Source organism: Lepidochelys kempii, chromosome 1 (genome assembly GCF_965140285.1).
Source record: "Lepidochelys kempii isolate rLepKem1 chromosome 1, rLepKem1.hap1, whole genome shotgun sequence".
Classification (NCBI taxonomy): Eukaryota; Metazoa; Chordata; order Testudines; family Cheloniidae; genus Lepidochelys; species Lepidochelys kempii.
Window position 1 is genome coordinate 49775174 of NC_136380.1, and position 15221 is coordinate 49790394.

The 15221-nt window shown below is 45.1% G+C and overlaps 1 protein-coding gene across 8 annotated transcripts in view; it reads right to left on the reverse strand.

Annotated features, from left to right (window-relative positions):
- Nucleotides 1-7259: 7259 nt before the first annotated feature.
- Nucleotides 7260-15221, reverse strand: part of STARD13 (StAR related lipid transfer domain containing 13) — a 491362-nt gene continuing 483400 nt past the window's right edge. For 7 of the 8 annotated variants that reach the window (XM_073341692.2, XM_078852676.1, XM_078852675.1 and 4 more), the window contains 3 exons: nucleotides 14479-14696; nucleotides 11561-11737; nucleotides 7260-9968 (listed from right to left, as the gene is read on the reverse strand). In XM_073341692.2, the coding sequence (XP_073197793.1) occupies nucleotides 9851-9968; nucleotides 11561-11737; nucleotides 14479-14696 (513 nt within the window). In that variant the 3' untranslated portion in view covers nucleotides 7260-9850. The remainder of the gene's footprint in view (nucleotides 9969-11560; nucleotides 11738-14478; nucleotides 14697-15221) is intronic. The other variant, XM_078852678.1, reaches the window with a different exon arrangement.

Here is a 15221-nt window from a genome sequence, read left to right on the forward strand (position 1 = left end):
CCTTCTGGCTACAGCTAGATTATTAATAAAACAAACACACTCTCCTGAGCAGGCTTTGTCCCCCTATCTCAGACAGAATGGTGAGCATGCAGCTCCACCCCAGCAGCTATAGCTAATAGGAAGTTGCTCTGGGTTCCATGACAGGTTTGTTTTTTTTTAAGAGAATCCCAGAACATTTATTTGATATATATTTCTACAAAAAACTTCAAGGCAGTCTGGATTACCTTGTAACTCTCAAATTTACCCTCAGTGAGTTCCAGGAGCAGGAAACTGGAGTCGCCAACAAGTCATTTCAGATCTAGAGGAGCCTCCAGACATCTTTTTGATTGAGTGCCAGGTTTGTCACGGTGATTGTGCTAAGCAAGCTTCCTGGGATGTGATTTGGCAACACTGGGAGGTGGCTCACAGTGAGGGCAAGGCGGGAGGGAAAGAGAGGGCAGGTGGAGACTCACTTTGGGCTGTGAAATGCGATGGCTGTGCTGTGGACACTGCATGTAGTATAGAGGCACTCAGGTACCACCAGTGTGAGCGTGAGATAAGGGCCAGTGTAGATGAGTGGCTCACTCCCTGTTGAGCTGGGACGCTGCAGTGCAGTCAGAGCAGCAGAATAAGGTCCTGGCTATAGGTCCACGGGTAGGATTGCCAACTTCCTAATTGCAGAAACCCGAACACCCTTGTCCTGCTCCCCACTCACTCCATTTCCCCCTTCCTCCATCATTTGCTGTCCCCCACCCTCACTCACTTTCACCAGGCTGGGGCAGAGGGTTGGGGTGTGGGAGAGGGTGAGGGTGAGGGCTCCAACTAGGGGTGGGACCAGAAATGAGGGGTTCAGGGTGTGGGAGGGGCTCCGGGCTGGGGCAGGGGGTTGGGAGTGCGGAAAGGGGTGCAGGCTCTGGAAGCACCACCCCCGCAGCTCCCATTGGCCTCCACGTGGCTTGCCAAAGGGCAGCGTGGCTACTGGAGAAAAGGAAGGAGCTATTGGAACTGCACATATTCCTCTTCTCTGCCCAAGTTTGGAGCAGCAGCTTAGGTGTAATGAGCCGAATGATTTCAGTTCAGTTCCTGAGCCAGGCCAGGGAACAGTTGTGCTGTTGGTGGGCAGTGGCCCAGGGAAGGTGTCTGACCAGAATGTTCTATTTCCCTGTACCTGTTGGAAAGGGAGCTGATCCTTAAGGAGTCAGGGAAGCTGGAAAGCCAAGCAGAAGGGACAAAAAGCCTTCTACTCTGGTTATGGGACCAATGCTGCAGCCATTCTGCAGGTGGAGCAGCTGTACAACTGGCGTCCTTAATGAGTAAGAGGATAGTGCAGCAAGCCATACGGGGCAGAGAGGGGCTGGGGGCCCAGACTTGTGCATTGTTCTGGTGTCTGACTGGCTTTGCATATCATACTGCTCTGGTGACATGCTAACAGTGTAAGATGGGCATATTCTGTTTTATATAAAAAACTACTTTCATCTCCTCCCCATTGGCAAACAAAGTCCCTCCAAGCCCAGATTTTTATTTTTTGGCACGGTAGACAAACTTCGGTGTGTACGTTTCTGAGTCACACTAGTGCAATAATGAAGCATAGCTGAAGGCTGGGGAAGGGCAGCTAATCAGAGCTGCTCCAGGTTCTGTGTACCATCCTGGTCCCTCAGCACAAGGAGCAGCTAATGCTCTCTCCACGGCCCCCTGCTCATGAGCTGGAAGCTCTTCTTGGTGGTGCAGCTAGCTGAGGAGCAGCTGTTTTTGCTGGGTCTGAAGCACCTGGTCTGGCTCCCAGCAGGACCCTCTCTCCTACCCTGAGGGTTGAGGCTGCCCCTGCTGGCTCGCTGCTGCTCTCAAATCTGAAGAGTGCAGTGAAGATTTGGGCACTGGGCTGGGGAAGAAAAGCCACTACCAGAAACTCCTCAGCCCTGCGAGGAGGAGAGTAGCAGACTTCTTCTAAGTGTCTGTGAGTCTGAGAATTAATGCAAGGGGCATGAGGTGTAGAAAATGAAATGCTGGGGAAGGGTCAGGATGAGAATTGGTGGTAGAGGATGAGAAGGGGGAAGGTTTGGAAGAAGGGGGGGCTGAAAACTAAATTGTCTGAGCTGGAATGGGGCAAGAACTGATGAAGTGGTGGGGCAGGGGAGGAAGGCAGAAGATTAATATGCAGATGGTATAGGTTTGTGCTTGCGTTCCAGCCCCTGCAGTAGTGTGATAAGCTCAGTAGCTCAGAAACTAACCTTGTAAAAATGAAAACTAGCCCCCAGGGTTGCAGCGAGAAGCTTGGGAATGTAAAGCTATCATAAGCAAGGCATTGATGTCTGCCTGAGTCTGCAGAGAGCCTGAAACACTAGTGTGGGCAGGTGTGAGCTGCCCCATGCATCTCAAGGGAGTGTTAAGATCCAGCCCCATTGTGTAGGGTGGGGAAACCCCACCCAACAGAGAGTTGTGTGGGTGGCGGGAGGGAATGCAGTGGGCTCAGCCCAAAACAGCGACACTCCAGCTGTGGGGTAAGGGGCGGGGCCTCTCCTGGTGCCCACTCTGCCTCTGTGCAGTGAAAAAGGGGCTCCCCACATGCTCTGAAGAGGAGGAAGGCCTGTGTTAGTGCTCCAGGATTCTAAGGGGACCCATGCTGCTGCCCCTGCCCCTCTGAGAAGGGGGCCAGCCATCTGCCATCGCCACTTCAGCGGGAGTTGCCAACATTCTAATTGCCCCAAACTGAACACCCTAGCCTCCACCCCCTTCCCGGCCGCCGCTCACTACGTTCCCTCGCCCTCGCCGGCTCGCTCTCCCCCACCCTCACTCACTTTCACTGGGCTGGGGCAGGGGGTTGGGATGCACAAAGGGGTGAGAGCTGTAACGGGGTGGGACCAGAAATCAGGGTTCAGCGTGCAGGAGGGGTATTCTGGGGTGGGGCAGGGAGTTGGGGGTTCAGGAGGGGGCTCCGGGTTGGGGGGGGTGGAGCCGAGGGATTCATGCTGCAGGAGGCTGCAGGTTGGGGGTGAAGGGGGGGTACGGGTTCTGGGGTGAGGCCACGGATGAAGGGTTTGGGTGTAGGAGGGTGCTCCAGGTGTGGGGCTCGAGGCTGGGGTTTGGGGGGCGTGAACGTACCTGAGGCGGCTCCCAGTCAGTGGTGCAGCGGGTCTAAGGCAGGCCTCCTGCCTGTCCTGGCTCCGCGCTGCGCCCCAGAAGCGGCCAGCAGGTCCAGCTCCTAGTTGGGCGGGGGGGAAGGCAGGAGGCTTCGCACTGTGCTCTTGCACGCAGGCACCACCCCCTTGCTCCCATTGGTCCTGATTCCTGGCCAATGGGAGTGCAGAGCTGGTGCTCAGGGCCCCCATGGGCCCCCCCAGCCTAGGAGCCAGGCCTGCTGGCAGCTGCCGAGGCACAGCGCAGTGCCAGGACAGGTAGGGACTAGCCTGCCTTAGACCCGCAGCACCACTGACTGGGCTTTTAACCGCCAGGTAGGTGGTGCTAACCCGAGCCGCCAGGGTCCCTTTTTGACTGGGGGGTCCGGTCAAAACCTGAACATCTGGCAACCATAACTTAGGCAGGGTTGGGGCAATGGGTTGAGCGGGACCACATGGAGGCCCATGTCATGGTGGGTCTATAGCCCTGTTTTGCCTCACTCCGGCTCTGAATGGGGCATGTTCCCATATGTCCGGCTTTTCCCAGACATAGTCTCTTTTTTTGAGCTGCCTTTCTCTGTCCAAATAACAGGCAATGTCCAGGGTTTTTATAGAGCAGACAAGCTGCAGCTCAGCCAGACCCCCAATTGGTCTGCTTCCTGATTGGTCCTGACCCTACATCCACAATTGATTGGTCCAGTCCCCTGCAAGCCACAGCTGCAGGATCCTGCCCACCCAGGCCCAGGCTCTCAGCCCTGTGGAGCAGGTTCTGTAGGGTTACACTGATTGATGGCTGGGGCTGTGTCCTAGGCTTGTGCCACCTCCCCTGCCACTGTAAGAGTGAGTGACAATGCCCCCCAGTGAGTACCCACCACCACAGGTACCCACTCCAGCTCCCCCAACTGTACCCCTCCTCCTCTCCCCAGCTCTTCTCCCCTCCCCTTTTTTTGGGAACCTGAAACATAGTAACTCTATGAATGGGTGGCCGGGGAAGCTGAGACTTGTTTTAATCCTTCCAACGACAGGCTACTGTCTGTTTCGTACTCTCCTCCCTTCCTATTTCATGCAGCGAGGGCTCACTCCCTGCCTGTCCTGCTTACTTCTGACACCCTTGCTATGCCTCCCTCTCGCTGGTCATTGTAGCTTGGTCTTGCTGTGTCAGTAGCAGGGGAGCCGTGTAGAGCCTTTCTTTCCCCTCCTCCCCCCCCCCCCCCCCCCCCCCCGACAGGTCAGCTCTGTCCAAGAAGCAGTGCAAATGTGTTTTAAAACACTGAGTGGCTGGAGTCACTTTATTTGCCAAGTCAAAGGGTGTGGTGAGGTTTTCAAACGTGCTCAGCTGTGGTCAAACTCCCATCGGCTCACTGGGAACGTTCTTTGAGAATGGCAACATGGGTATAAAGTTAGTATGGGTATTGGGTATTGCGTGCGACATAGGTATTGCGTGCGACAGTCCAATCCACATACTGCACCTATGCTACACAAGCGATAGAGGGGAAAAGGCCCAATTTTGCATCAGTATGATTGGTTTAGGCTTGTTCAGTGTAAAGCAGTAAGTAAGCACCTAGCCAGCACTTGTTCTGCGTGCCCAGTGGGATGAGCAGGTGCTGCTGATAGGGCCACTGATCTATGGTGCCCCCTTTTAAAACTGATAACGCTAATTTGGCATGCAGGCTGTCAAGGAAAGGGAGTCATTCTTACCATGCTCAAGAAAAGAGTAGGAATTGCTTGAGGAGGGACAGATGGCCATTCAGCCACTTTATGCCCATAAATTGCAAGGGGGGGGTCAGGCAAGTGCTAGCAAATCATCACTTGTGCCTATTGTATGAGCTGTATTTCAGTGTTTTCTTTGAGCGGCTGTGAACAGGTGCAAAAGGCACTGCAGCGTCTGCAATTGCAGGGTTTTGTGATTGGCTTTGTTGTGCTTCTGCAGACTCTCATGTTTTGTTTACAAAAAATGAACTCTGGCTGGTGTCTGCTGCTGTGAAGATAACATAGTGAGGCTTTATATATGGTGGCGCTGAGGAAGGAGATTTTGGGGGCTTGTTAGATTGGTTCCCTGCTTGCAGCAGAAATTGGTAATGCAGAATCAGGTATTTTCTTTGTTATTTACAAATTGTACACAAGACTGTTTTCTTAAATTGAGGTGGCAACAAACTGCTCAGGCAAAGACGTCAGGTACAGCACTGCTGCTGTGTTCCAAGCTGCAGCTGTCTTTGGCCTGTGACCCCCCCCCCCCCCCCCGGCTTTAGGACTCAACTAAAACTCAGGAAGATCAAAGGCCAGCCCCTCAAACATATTTAAGCGCCGAAGTACTTTGAGGAGCTGGGCCAAAGTGCTTAAGCACATCCTATGCCCCTTTTCTTCCCTCAGCCCCTGACCTTTACATTGTCTGGGAATGTGTCCTGGCCCTCAACCTGCCTTGCGTGGAGCTCCTCTAAAATAAAAAGGAAGCGGAGGGCAGGCCTACGCGAGGAAACCCTACACTGATTCTGCTGCCTGCACCAATGCAGCTGCACCGCTGTAGCAGGTCTGGTGAAGACGCTCTATGCTGACGGGAGAGCGCTCTCTGATTGGCATAATTACTCCACCTCCGTGAGAGGCGGAAGCGTGTCTCTTGCTGACTTAGCGTTGGTGTGAACAGTGCTTAGGTCGTGTCGCTCGGGGGGGGAGGGCTTTGAATGACATACGTTAGATCAACTTAAGTGGCAGTGTCGACCTGCCGTGAGAAATGGCTAAAGGCTCAACAGACATGATAGTTTTAACTCCCACAAATCCTTAATGACTCCCTGCATAGCACTTTAAACTGTTCCTATGGAGTGTTTAATCCTGGATGCGTCTACTTCATTCACATCATTAGCACCGTTGCTATACCAGTATCTTGTGAAAGCAAGGGCATTTATGAGGAAACCAGTAAGGGAGGAAGCAGGTGTGAGCGAAACAATGAGAAGCAACATTAGTTAATCCCATATGTTTCGTGGTGAAGTCAAAGAGTGCAGCCAACAACCTGCAGCCTGGGCAAGCAGGGGCTGTGCTACCATCATGCGTGGCGTGGTGAAAAAAGGGAAGTCAGAGTGGGGCCCTAATCCAGCATCTTAAGCAGGAGAGGTGAGACATCTGTGTCAGGCCAACCTCTGTGGGGCTTGGAACTTTGCTTCCTATGAAGCCCTGTCCCTCCAACGCTTTCCTTAGCTCCACTCCTGCCTGCCCTAGGTCTTTGACAGCCCTAGGTGGCAGGAACACATATTAATAAGAGGAGTTCTTTGGTTACTTGCAAGGTTGAGTATTGTATTTTAAAGAACAGATGCAGCCTAAGATTCTTAGGACTGGAGCCGCGGGGGACTTAGCCTCATTGTTGCCTTGCCACATAGTGGAATATGGAGCCCCATGTTTAGCCAATCAGGCTCCTGCTACATTGCAGGGGAGAGTTACGTGCCCAAGAACGGGATTCCCAAAAGCCAGCATGCTGTGCAGAGAGCTGCTACTAGGAAATGTGGAGGTGAGGGGATGAGGCAAAATCCCTGTCCTTTAAAGGGATTGATGCTCCGCCCTCGCTGTGTACCCTACCACTTAGTGAAATCTAGAGCCCTGCAGTAGGCTGGAGGGAAGCGCTTCCCTCTAGGTGGGATTTGCACCCGTCAGCCCTCTGCTGGAGTTACAGGACTGGGTGCTTTCTCACAATAAAATGGTTGGGTCCCCCTTATAACCTTTAGCCCAGCGGTTAGGGCATTGACAGCCAGGGCTCCCACATCCTGGACGAATCTCACCTGTTGAAGCTGTGCAACTTTGTATAAGTAATTAAATATTCATGGTCCCACAGTGAGAGTAAGAATGACACAGTAGCCCAGTGGTTAGGGCACTCATCCGAGAGGTGGGAGATCCAAGTCCCTGCTCTACATCAGGCAGGGTGGGGACTTCAACACTGTGCTCTAACTACTGGGTTAATGGTTATGGGGAGAAGAGGAGGGGGCGGGAAAATCACCATAATTTTGTGTAAGGGCTGAGAAACCTAAGACATTAGACTCACTGGTACTGAAGCCCTCTAGGCATTCCACTAGCAAGGCTCACATCACTGTAGCTCTCATGGTGTGTGAGCACTGGCCGGGAGGGAGCTGCTCCAGGTTTGTTTCCAGTTCCAACATAGAAATAATGAACACACAGAGGTAAAGGAACTCTGAAGCTTTAATGTATGCAAACTTATTCACCTCTGCAATTACTTATCTACGACTGATACCAAAAAATGAGGTAAAAATATGAGGTATTAATATGAGTATAATATTTCAAAATGTGGTTGTCATATTGTATTCCAAATGGCAGCATAACACTTAATACAACATACTGTAGTGTCTGACTGGTAGACATGTGCCTTAAGGCACATTTTAAAAGAAAATGTATTTAATCAGTATATGGCTAAGAGAAGCTGCAAGTACAGCTGCAAAGCTTCTGTTCCCCCCTAACCAGGAGGGGTCCTCTACCATTTTTGTAATTATAATAGGGGGCTTTTGGCAACTCCTCCAACTGATTATCCCCGGATAAGACAACCTGTCCTGGTTTGCTACATTTCTCTTCCACAAATTATTTGTTTCCAGTGTCTGGATAATTCTGTGTTGATTAATACACAGGCAGTCTTGTATTCACTTCTGTAAGCTCATGTACGATAAGGGCATTGAACTCTCATGCTTCAGGGAATAGGCTGTGCCGGGGGTTCGGAGACAGCAAAAATGTCCCTCTCCATGTAAAATACTGCTCAGGTGGCTATGTGCCTTATGAGGGGGCATGCCTTCTTGAATCTTACAGTAGTGATAACAGCTGACAGCAGGACACTGATCTTGATTCACCAATGATCTAATCCGGGATGGAAAATCCTATGTTCTTGAACCACCATCACTGGAAAATGACAAGTCAGAATGGCAGGATTGGTTACTGTGGCATACAGCTGTCTTATGATATTTGGAGGCATATGAAGGTATCTCGGTACTCATATCTCTCTAATACTTCTTAATAATATAATTGCACATTGCTGACAACAAACACAACACAACAGATGTAATCTAAGCAGATTCGAAGTACTCGCAGAGTCACTGTGTGAAGCCATTACTCCAGCACCACGGAATCATGATATAAATCTCAGTAGCTACTAGTAGGATGATAAATCTCATAGATTAAAACTCACAATAAATGTAGGTAGAATTCATTTAAAGAAGTGAACTAAAACACTGGTTATGAATGACCAAACTGGCTAATGCAGCAATAAATAAAGTCAAGGTGAACAAATATCTGAGTAATGAAGGAGTGCTGTATTAATAGACCTGTGCTTTTTTTTAAACGGAGTCATGTATATAATTACATTTTTGATCTTATGTTAGTTTAAAAAAAAAAACAACAAACAAAAACCCTGTATCATAGCTAACAAACATTTTTAAAGCATTCTTCCACTTAGTCCCTGAAAATGAAATGGTCCAGTAGATTTTCTCCTGCTCCCATTGTTGTCAACAGAAGCAGAATGGGTGCCACAGCTAAGATCAGTGCAGTGCATACAATGAAAATGTTCGCACTTCCCAAAAAGGCTATTTTCCCAAGAATTAGTTACTCTTTATAGTGAAAATATATGTAAAGGTGTGATATTTAGCTGCACATATGGGTCCATCTCTGGTGGAAACTCTGCTTTGGACTTTGGTTAACAATTAAATATCTTGACAGAAGAAGGAAAGAACAGCTCCCTAAGTACACACTTAGCCAGAAATCTAAAAGAAAGGTTTCAGAGTGGTGGCCCTTAATAACTTGCCAGTTTGACTCCAGATGAACAGATGAACAGTTAAGGTTACCCTCTGCAACGTTCCTTTGAACTGCCCTAGACTTAATAGAGGAAGTCGCTTTACTACTACAAATGGTGAGGTCCTCTAACTGCAAATACTTACTTAGTTGTTTAAGGCAACAGACAAGTTTTCAAGAGCTATCACGGAATAGTCACAAACTTCCTACAGCTTATTGTAAATGGTCTTCAAAATGTGCATACCAGTTACAATGTCCATGTTAGTGTTTTTTGGTGATAGTGAACCGCCGTTCATTATTTTTAAACACACAGTTATCCCCTCTAAACTCCCTACATCTATTTCTATGTACCTTCTTGTAGTTTACACACCCCCACACACAACAAAAACGAGAACAGCCAATCATCCATTTTTCTGTGAGATATCACACAGATTATGTCACATAGCCTTGCGATAATAACAAACACAGCTTATGTAGCTGTGAAACACTGAGAAACAAGCAACAAGAACAGGTCCATATAAGGTCAAAATTGATGCAGATGATTTCTTCTAGAAAGCACTAAATTATATACAAAATAATTACTTTACATATACATATATAGATATATATATAATATACATAGATAAGTATATACATACTGTACATGGTTTATTTACAATTAAAATATGCTTCTTAGAAGCTTTTAAATATCAGAATTTTGCAACACACAAGTAATGGTAATAGTCTAATTTTAAAGTAACAATGATAAAAGCTTTTAAAAAAAGGTTTTTTTCAGTAATTGAAATTAACATACAAGGGATGGGGCAATAGGTGGGTGAAGTCTCTGGAATGAGCAGGCCTTCCTGTGAAATCCCTGTTTTGCCACTGTACAGACATCAGGTCAGACTTCTATTACAGAGAATGCTAAAACCTTACTCAAACCTTTGCTTTGGGTCTTTCTGCTGTCTACCATACTCTGCTTTAGGTTCACACATTCCTGGAATATTTCCTCAGATTTTGGTTTCTGGTCCCTCAGCAATGAGAGGTTGAAATGAGTTTCTGATCCTGGCAACTTCTGATGCACACAAATGTCCAAAGCCCTTGTTGTACCACTCTGGGGAATGGCCTCTGAAAGAAAACAAAATTACTGAAAAACTGCTTCATAGGAGTGGGATTCCCATGTGATACCCCAGCCTCACTGAAATCCCACAGTGCTGTTGAAGAACCTGATACGCTTTATCATCATCACTACCATCACCAGTGAACTTTGAAGACTCTTCTGTGCTATATTCAAATTTACATTTCACTCTTATGGTAATGTCAGCTATACAGTGGTATCCGTGGGATGGAAAGATGAGGTTGGCAGGTACTATTTCTCCCCCTCAGCAGTGCTGGCTGTTGTGAACACATCAAATTGGTCCTCTTGTTGTGACATTGGCTGCCCATGGATTATCGAATTAAGGTCTCAGGCCTTATCTTCAAGATGCACAATGGCCCAGGGTATCTAAGAGATCTCCTAAAGCTCCATAATGGAGCGTGTCATTGACAGCTTTGCTCCTCTGGGACAATTGAACTCTCCACAATAAGGATAAAGCTTGAATGTATGGTAGACAGAACTTTCTTAGGGACTGGTCCAAGAAATGGAATGAACTCCTCCAGGAATTAAGGACCATCACAAACCTCACCACCTTCCACTCCAAGTGCAACATTTCTTTAACTTTGCCTTATCTAAAAATATATTGTGATATATTAAAAATTATCCAAAACCATAAACATGCCACTGCAAACAATTCATGAGGGAACAAATACATGACAGATGTTAGTCACGTTGCTTAATGTACTATTGAAATGTGCTCAGATACTATGGTGATAAGCCCAGTATAAAAAGCTACGTAGAATACAATTTGTGCTCCATTATTGCCAGACCTGCAGGAAATAAACCCTACATTGAACAATGAACTATGATGGCGCTACCAAAGACTTTTCTTATATGTTAAAAGAGCCTTTCTGCTATAAAATGTGATTCTGCAGAAATGCATACTGGGATTCTCTGTTTGCCTCTCAATTATTTCTACTGTGTTTGGCTTAGAAATTTTTTGTTTTCTTGTAACTGCCATCCCTGCAAATTCAATCTGGTTCTTTCATTTTTATACATCATAACCAATAACAGTTCTCCAGGCCAAGTTAGATCCCCACTTGCTCATGGGCAGCCCCATGATTTTCAGACTAAGTCCCCAGTGCAAACCCACACGACCTTCAGTAGTTTTGCATAAACATAACTGGGTAGAACTTAGTAAACAATGCTGCTAATGAACCACACTAAGAAACAGGATCTGTCTCTCATGGTCTTAGCACTGCAGGTCTAACAGGAGTAAACAGAAGTAAAGCCATATTTTTGTCACTAATGTGAGAGGCTATGCCCCTGAATAAGTACCAAGAGCAGATCTGTTCAGGAAGAAGGTACCATTTTCAGGAAGAGAACAGCACTTTAGTTCTTATCTTGCTTCACTCATCTTTTAAAAGTAACATTATTTCAGAAAATGCATTAAATCCCTATAAACTACTGACACTGACTGCATACAGGAAATAGTACAGTTCTTGTATTACTACTAGGAACACATAACTGCCTTTTCTTGGCTAACCCTGCTGAACTAAGCTTAGAGATTTTTGGTTTATTGACGGGATGTCACTGATCTGCTCTCGGCAGATATGGTACTTACTTCAGATCAATTCTACAGACGTGCGTCAGTCTGGATTTTCCTGAGCCACAAGGCTCTATTAAATACTGAGAATCCATCACAATTGCTCGTACACCTCCTATCAGAGGAGCTTCTTCATGTTCCACAGAGATGGCCACTAGTGTGCACACTCCCTTTGGCAAATCTGTCCTCCATGTCCTGTCACAAGACATTTAAGAAAGAAAGTAGAGAAAGAACGAAAGCTCTGAGCAGAGCAGAAAGCAAGAGCTAGACTCTGAAAGTCTGGTTGATTCACAGATTCATGGTTTTAAGTAGGGCTGTTAAACGATTAAAAAAAATCACAACGTATCGCAGGATTAAAAATAGTCACGATTAATCGCAGTTTTAATCACACTGTTAATAATAGAATACCCATTTAAATTTATTATAAATATTTTTTGTTTTCCTCATTTTCAAATATATTGATTTTAATTACAACACGGAATACAAAGTGTGCAAGACTCACTTATTATTTTTTATTACAAATATTTGCACTGTAAATAAGATAAACAGAAGAAATATTATTTTTCAATTCACCTCATACAAGTACTGTAGTACAATCTCTTCATTGTGAAAGTGCAACATACAAAAATGTAGATTTTTTTTAACATAACTGCACTCAAAACTAAAACAATGCAAAACTTTAACACCTACAAATTGAAGCATGAAGGGACATACAAATGTTTAGTGTATCTGCATGGAAATACCTTGCAACGCTGGCTACAAAAGTGCCATGCAAATGCCTGTTCTCACTTTCAGGAGACATTGTAAATAAGACACAGGCAACATGATTTCCCCTAAAAGTAAATAAACTTGTTTGTTTTAGTGATTGGCTGAACAAGAAACAGGACTGAGTGGAGTTGTAGGCGCTAAAATTTTACATTGTTTTGGTTTTGAGTGCAGTTCTGTAAAAAAAATTCTGCACTTCCACAATAAAGAGATCACACTACAGCACTTGTGAGGATCAATTAATGTTGAGCCTTTTGACATCCTCTGATGAAAGGTATTATATAAGTGCAAAGTACTGTCTATCAATATTTTCCTTCTCTAAGGCTCACATTCATTCCAAAACATAAAGTCAGACATATGCGTTCTTCCACATATCCCATTTATCATTTTTAGAAACATTTTGATACCTTTCAATGATAGCCCTGAATTTAGAAAGTGTAAAATGAACATTTTGAAGGCGAGATGGAAGTTAGCAGTCTTGTACAGTGAATAACTCACTTCTCTAGAGGTTAATAATTTCACTGAACTCAGTTGCTGCCAATCAAGGTGCATTAATTAGGACAGGCAATCTGATTGGTTAACATAGCTCCAGCCTCAAATCAAAGGCTGTAAATAACAAGCCTACTGCTTGGTCTCTCCTACCTGTTTTCAGTGCATCATAAACCAGCCAGGATTCCCTTTTTTGATATATATGTTTCAGCCAGTGATATACAACGGTGTTGCTGAGCCATCCTGGCTAGGTTAATGACGAGAATGAAAACTTTTTCTCAAGATTTTGTTTGATTGATGTGACTGCACTGTGGGTGTTTCAGGAACATAAAACACTGTGACGTATGGTGAACTGAAAGGAAAATAATATGACCCAGAATAAAGGCGGTTAAAAACCTCCCCAACTGCTGCTACACAATCTTCTTGGGGCAAGGAGGGAAACCCACAGTGGACCAAATTAATCTCTGGTGTAAATGAAATGAAGTTCATAGAGTTATGCCAGGGAGGAATTTAGCGCAGTCAGTAAATCTTGGGCAGGCAAAGGAAAATGTGTAATGTAAGGTCTAATATTTTCTGATCATAAAGAAATTACAGAAAGTATTTTTAAACTTCTCTTAGGAATTCCAGTAGTTCTTTCCTTTATACCAATAATGTCTGCAAGTTATTCTGTGACAGAATACAAAAGTTAACAATAAAAGGGATATATTGAGATAATTATATTTCATTGGGCTCTTCTATTACCTTCCATCATTTTTCTCCCTAATGCAATTCTGATTTGCTGGATCATTTCCTTTGTCAAAGCTGCATATCACTTCAGTGGAATATCATTCCAATAAGAGAAAGCAGAGGCCCAGAACAATAATGCACACAATCAATCAAAAGGAAACATTCAACAGCTGATGGCTGAGTTAGGGACAGCTCTTCTGTAGCTGAAATCTTTCTACACAGCATTCCAGCTTTTTGCCCTGATGAGTGGGCCAAGAACCAACCATTAAGGTTTCAAAGGGCGGGTGCATTTAAGAGGGTTTTCTGTTTATCGGTTGTGTATGAGCAGAGTTAAGGCTGTTTTTGGAATGTCCAATTTACACACACACATTTATTTGAGATGCTGCATGAACAGGGAGGATATATGAATATGGATCTACCTTCCATTCGTAGTTCATTTCCATACTTTTAAATATTTAGCTTTTTTTTAAAAAATGGTAGCATTTCTTGGTCTACAAATGTTCCAACTTTAAATGTTATCTCGTAACCTTGACTTAAAGGTATTAGTATTTTTTCTACTAAACAGCTGGCTCATCAAACTCAAAGAAAATGAGATATTCACGATTCTCCAAACAGCATGGCAAAAGCAGGAGAAAAAACAATTGGGTTTTATCTGCATTATTTTGAGAGCAGCTATTTTCAGGCACCTGGCCTAAGGAATGAACAATATTTATGTTCTGATACATGGGTTCTGCAAGACTGTTGCTCAAATGTCATTGAGAAAAAGATCAGTATGCTCTAAGCACATAGTTTTAAATGCACTTTGAGAAATAAAATATTACAGTCTGTATGTAGATGACATAGTATACTTAGTGTATAAATGTTAAGGAGAAAGCTATATAAGACCAGATCTTTCTAATGACAGAAGCTCCTTGTGGAGAAGTCAGAGGCTAGAAGGTTGCCTTTAGAAAGTTTACCTTAGAACTACAAAGTCTCTGCCAGGATGGGGTGCCATGCTGTTCAATACATACTGGTAGATTTCTGTTTGCTTATCCAGAGTTTCTACGACCTTCCATTGCAAGAAGTCCTCATCCCAAAGGTGACGTTCTCTTACAACTCGATTCAGTACAACTGATGGAGGCGCTTCAACTTCCACTGAAGCTTTCCAAAGCCTGAGTGGGTTGCCATCCCCAACCTTCAGTAAACAATAAAGAAAAAATGGAAATGCTGGATCTGTGAATATGTTCTCGGTATGGACTGCTTAAAGAATTTCCGGTGAGGACTCAGAGCTCAAGTTTAAGATGAAGTTTCACAGCATTTACATTTACAGGCGTGTTCAATGTTATTTGTGTATATAGAAATCTACATGTGCTAACACTTAACAGAAAAATGAGACAGTAGGTTAAACTCTGTTCTCGCAACAACGTAAATCTGGATGAACTCCTCCAATGGCACTGGCATTACTCTCTTTATACTGGTGGGACTGAGATGCCAATTCGGCCCAAAGTTCCTACCTCAAAGATATTACGTGGAACGTGGGATTTTTCCTGAAGAGGTCATAGAATGTTTGAAAAATAGCTGGTAAGAGGGGCTGAAGAAAGGGTAGGTGATATACAATATGATTAGAATAAGACTGATTTCTTGGCCCAGTACCTGAAACTCTGATTGCCCTGAAAGAGTCCCATGTTCAATCTGAAACACTTGGGCAATCTGAGGTGAT